At 33.3% G+C, this 5,128-nt stretch overlaps 1 protein-coding gene across 1 annotated transcript; it reads right to left on the bottom strand.

Annotated features, from left to right (window-relative positions):
* Positions 1 to 809: 809 nt before the first annotated feature.
* On the bottom strand, positions 810 to 4,104 carry LOC111916956 (uncharacterized). Its single transcript, XM_023912604.2, has 6 exons — positions 3,369 to 4,104; positions 2,506 to 2,617; positions 1,993 to 2,164; positions 1,662 to 1,906; positions 1,246 to 1,395; positions 810 to 1,144 (listed from the first exon to the last, which is right to left on the bottom strand). The coding sequence occupies exons 1-5, from the start codon at positions 3,944 to 3,946 to the stop codon at positions 1,273 to 1,275; spliced, it is 1,230 nt and encodes a 409-aa protein (XP_023768372.1). The 5' UTR covers positions 3,947 to 4,104; the 3' UTR covers positions 810 to 1,144; positions 1,246 to 1,272.
* Positions 4,105 to 5,128: the final 1,024 nt, after the last annotated feature.

The raw sequence follows: 5,128 nt of genomic DNA, 5'->3' as shown, positions 1-5,128 counted from the left end.
GAGAACGGAAGAAGAAGCAAAATAAATACATAAAATATGAGGCAAAAGTGTAGTTTAAACTTTCACATAGTAGCGAAATCTCAGGTAATAATAAATATATGTTTAAATTGGACTGAATGAGAAAACATAGAATGATGGTTTAAACTGGTCTCAAAGACCACGATTGGACTAATCTAAGATCAAACAGTTCTAAGGCAGCCTTAACCGTTGGTTTCGGATCAACCCTCAAATTCAAGAACCAACGGTCTAAAGAAAGTCTTAAATTGGTTGAACCGGTCTTGGTCTTGGATTGATCTCCGGCGACCACTTTTTTCCACAAAAACTTGCCCTACAAATATCTAGAAGTCCATCATTTTTACAGGTTTTCAATTTTCTAACTCTAAACAATCGTAAAAATGTATGTAGTTCTTGTGTCAGTCTCGGTCAATCCGATTTTAATCTGAGCACACCCACCATTTGAGGAATGTAGCAAAGCAAATCTTACGACATCAGTTTGAAATAATTTTACGCAGCTCAAATAAAATAACAAAATTATTTGCTATATTCAATCGATGTCAACAAGTTATATCCGGCTTCAATAACAAACTAGATCAACATAATATAAGTTTTTGTATTTCTTTTAGTAAATTCATGAATAGTTTTGTTCATTTGTTAAAAAAAAATCAAAAAAAGGGATAAGAGTTTATCTAAGATCACCCTTGTTCATTGATATATCAGCATGAAACCAATCGTTACACTTATCATACGTCACACGTCACATACCATATTATCACACATTATACATTTATGTAAGCAATTGTTGGACAAGATTCTAAAAAAAAGGTTCCTTCCATTAAAGACTAGTTTAGTTTTTCACTACTACATTCTTGAGTTGTGTCCAAACCAAGGTTAGGCATTTACAAAGGGTAAAGGTAAACAACACCTAAACATCACCATAACATCAACAAGAAAACCATTTGTTGGGGTTTGGTTTTAACATAAAAACAAGTTGCAACATCATTCTAGACACTACTACCATTACCATGTCAGCAGCACCCATAACCATAAAAACAAACTTAAAAAACTTTTACTACTACTACTACTTTCTTTTCTTCACATCATATGTCAGACGCTCAATTCCTCAATTCCTGTTTTTGCATAATATCTGTAAACAAACAAACAAACATGAGCACAATAACTACTATATTTCATATTCAGCTTCCAAAATCAACTTCTTTTTTTTTTTTACTGAATAAAGTGACACACCAGTCCATGTAAGTTGAGAAGACAAGACTATTGCTCGAATAAATGGTGTCTAACCAACATCTCTGGTATTCCCATTGCAGAAATGCTCTCACATCCAAATAGTTCCTTCAGCTTTTCATCACACACAATCATCACCGGATTTCCAGGATCCTATCATTCAAAAAAACCAAATCAACTACACTTCATCCCTTTTTAAGCCTATTATTGTTACTTATTCTACACATTTCACTATAAAGAAAGAGTGTATTTATTCGTCACAATGGGAATTGTAAAAAGTTCACTATAAAGGGTATTTTAGATATCTGACCATAAAGGGTGTTTTAGACATTTAGGGTAGTTTAGATACTTTTTACCATAAAGGGTATTCTAGACATTTGACTCCAAAATATGTTTTTAAGATTTAAAATAATTAATACCTCAAGATTATTGAGCTTGATGTACTCCCAAACAAGTCTCAAAGCCTCGGATTGGGACATCTCTCTTTCTGCAGCACCAAGGCCAAGACAGCTGGCAAGTGCTTCAGAAATGATAACTTGACAAGGAACAACATCATCCGAATTTGTATTTGTATTTGTATTTGTATCCGTATTTGCATCTGTATTTGTATTTTCAGCTGCAGGAGGCTCAACGTTCACCTTTGTCCTTTTACGTGATGATTCTTCTGAAAAAGGAAAATAAATAATTAGGAAATTATAATGGAATACAATAATAATATTAAATATTAAATGAATGATTGATTTTCCATACTTGTGGGCTCGAGTCGGATGATATGTTTGGCAAGCAACTTATTCATCTTGAACATGTCAGTGCAATCGGTTTCAAATACAACACGCAACGCATCATCACAAATTATCTTTCTTTTGTTCCCTGGATCTTGAAGGTTGTTTTTCTTGATGTATGCCCATAGCTGCTTAACAATCTGAACACCCAACCCCAATAAAATAATTTTTGTATATTAACATTACCAACATTTTGCATATAAGCCCATTAGGGTTATGTTACACATGGTAAAAATTGATTTATGATCTTTATAGGCTGTCTTCTAGGGTTATTTTTTAAAGTGAGGATGCGGAGGACGGTTTTGTCTTTTTCTTGGGTATGAAGAAAAGCTGCAACTTTTGTCCCATTGAGATCAGTCTCAGTCTCAGTTTAATAATGTACGTCAAACACAGTACAAAATCGTCTTGTTTTGTCAATATATTGATTATGGGGCCTAATAAAGTGTGTATTGATTAAGTTGATAAAAAAAAAAAAGCGTACATCAGTTCTTGATAATGCTGACTCGCCAACAATAACTTGAAGCTCAGGTGTAATACCACAGAGTTTGTTTAGGCCACCTGGTCCACCTCTTCTTTTGGTTCCAGTTGCACCACTGAGATCACACATTAAAACAAGTCAATTGCCAATAATTACCAAAAACTAATAAATCCAAGCATGCGTAAATGTAATCTTGATTTAATAAGACGCTTTCTAGGTCAAAGGCTCTATTTATTTTTTCACATTAAACGCTAAACAATGGTCTCAAATTGTTCCCCTCTTCATAAAAAACTATAATCAATCTTTATAGCAAACACATCCATCTTTACAAAGTTTGCACACTTCAATGAGAACTGTAACATTTGACATTTCTGTAAGTTATCTCTTTTTTAATCTTTACAAAGACAGGAAATGGGTTGAAAAGGTAATTTTAGTCCGAATAAGGTCAAGAAAAGAAATTGTCACCCTTTCCACTGTGCAGAGAATTTTGTCTTATTCGGGAGAACAGATTGTCATGGATATCTCCATGGTGCCCTTGTTATTTAAAAAAAATAAAATAAAAATTGATGCATATGTATTTTATACAAAGCAAGATTTCATGGTTGGGTAAAATGAAACATATAGCAGGAGAGGTCTTTGTGCAATCAAGAATTAGATTAGAGACGTATCAATTTTCACAACTAACTGCAAAGAACCGTGTAAAGTTTTCTTTTTGTAGAGGAATTAGAGATACATAGAATTAGCTAACATGTAATAACGACTAATAAAAGGGCCCTAATTTGTAACCCTAACCTATCCTAGGGATAAGCAAGAACTATTTATTCAAAACGCTGATTCAAAGTAACAGAAATAGATGAAAGACGTACCCTTTTTTGGGTTTTTCAGACGATTTCCCAACGGCATCCTGAACAACAACTCCTCCCTCAGCTTTCACCTCCGGCGAAGGCTGCACTTGTGTCTGCTGAGGCGAAGGAGAAGGAACCACCGCCGCCACCGGAGGCTTACTGAAATTAAGTTCGACAGGGTGACGCTGGCGTTGCTGTTGATGTTGATGTTGCTGCTGTAGCTGATGCTGTTGCTGTTGCTGCTGCTGTTGTTGAAGAGCGAAATGAGCATGGTGAAATTGAGACGGATGAGGCTGTGGTTGGGTGAAATGATATTGCGCTTGCTGCTGTTGTAGGGCAAAATGGTCTTTCGCGATCCCCGAGGTAGTGACGGAGGACGGTGGCGGTGGCTGTGGTGTTGGTGGGTGCTGGTGGTGAGATTGTGATCGGTAGAGAAGGTTATTGATTTGATCACGGATGAAGACGGCCTTATGAGACAAATCAAACCCTAATTTTTGGCCGAGCTGGTGAACAACATCGCTGAGGGATGTGAATGATTTAGGGTCTGATTGACTCAGAAGAATCTCAACTCCTTTAGCTATCTCTTGGTCGGACACCATGGCTACTCTCTTTCACATATATAAAAATATACACAATTTTACCCAATTGATTTTCCCCTCTCTCTCTCTCTCTCTCTCTCTCTCTCCCTCTCTCAGTGACAAACTTTCTCTCTCTATATCTCTCTTTCTCTCTCTATATGTCTTTCTCTCTCTATCTGCTCCCCGCTCGTTATCTTACACTTTTTATTTATTTATTTTTTCTTTATCTTTTTTACCCCTCTCTCTTTCTTTCTCTCTCTCTCTCTCTCTCTCTCTATATATATATATATATATATATATATATATATATATATATATATATATATATATATATATATATATATATATATATATAAAAGTTCAATAGAGAACTATAATTACGGGTTTTTCAAGAAACCAAATATTTTTTTTAATTTCTAGAGCTTATTCTTTATTGAAAAAAAAATTTAAAAATATCTAAATTTATATATTAACATTGTGAATATGAAATATATTTTTCGGATTCACGTTGTGAATTTTCGAAAATTCACATTGTGAATTTGACGTAAAAAAAAATTGAATTTTATATCATTGGAAAAAGGATAAAAAGTTATGAATTTTTGTCTTTTTAGTTTTTTTTTATATAAAATAAGTTCTAAAAGTAAAAAAAAAAAATTGGTTCCTTGGTTAATTATTGTTTTCTATTGAACCTCATCCAATATATATATATATATATATATATATATATATATATATATATATATATATATATATATATATATATATATATATATATATATATAAACATCATTGTTTTCTTTCCTCTATTATCGTTTATTACTTCACCCTAATGAACATTATTTTTTTCATTGTCACGAAGGTCGAAGATAATCAATATTATTTCTTCCTTATCAAAACTATTGCGTCGATATTGAATCTACACTTTCAAGTGTTAATTGTAAATCGACAAAATTGCAAAAATGGTCCCTGTGGTATGCATTTTTTTGGGGTTTTAGTCCAAACCTCGACTTTTTTGGCTTCATGGTCCTTTTGAACTAGTTTCCTTGTGTTTTTGGTCCCTCTAAATAGTGTAATGACTGTAATACCCTTGGGGTATTTATTTTCCATTTTTCTTTCATTTCTTTTTAAATCTAATACTAATTTGTTTATTTTAATAATTAATAAAATAAGAAGAGGCCCACCCTCTCTCTCTCTCTCTCTCAC

The sequence above is a fragment of the Lactuca sativa genome, chromosome 1 (genome assembly GCF_002870075.4).
Source record: "Lactuca sativa cultivar Salinas chromosome 1, Lsat_Salinas_v11, whole genome shotgun sequence".
NCBI classification, from domain to species: Eukaryota; Viridiplantae; Streptophyta; class Magnoliopsida; order Asterales; family Asteraceae; genus Lactuca; species Lactuca sativa.
The sequence above is the reverse complement of the archived record's forward strand: the minus strand, read 5'-3'. Positions and strand labels throughout refer to the sequence as shown.

What these genes read in the sequence shown, in the direction of transcription:
- LOC111916956 (XM_023912604.2), bottom strand. Translation starts at nt 3,946, where the DNA reads ATGGTGTCCGACCAAGAGATAGCTAAAGGAGTTGAGATTCTTCTGAGT. An exon ending in CAGCATTATCAAGAACTGAT is followed by an intron (nt 2,165 to 2,505) that starts GTACGCTTTTTT and finishes TTGGGTGTTCAG; the next exon opens with ATTGTTAAGCAGCTATGGGC. An exon ending in TCAAGCTCAATAATCTTGAG is followed by an intron (nt 1,396 to 1,661) that starts GTATTAATTATT and finishes TTTGAATGATAG; the next exon opens with GATCCTGGAAATCCGGTGAT.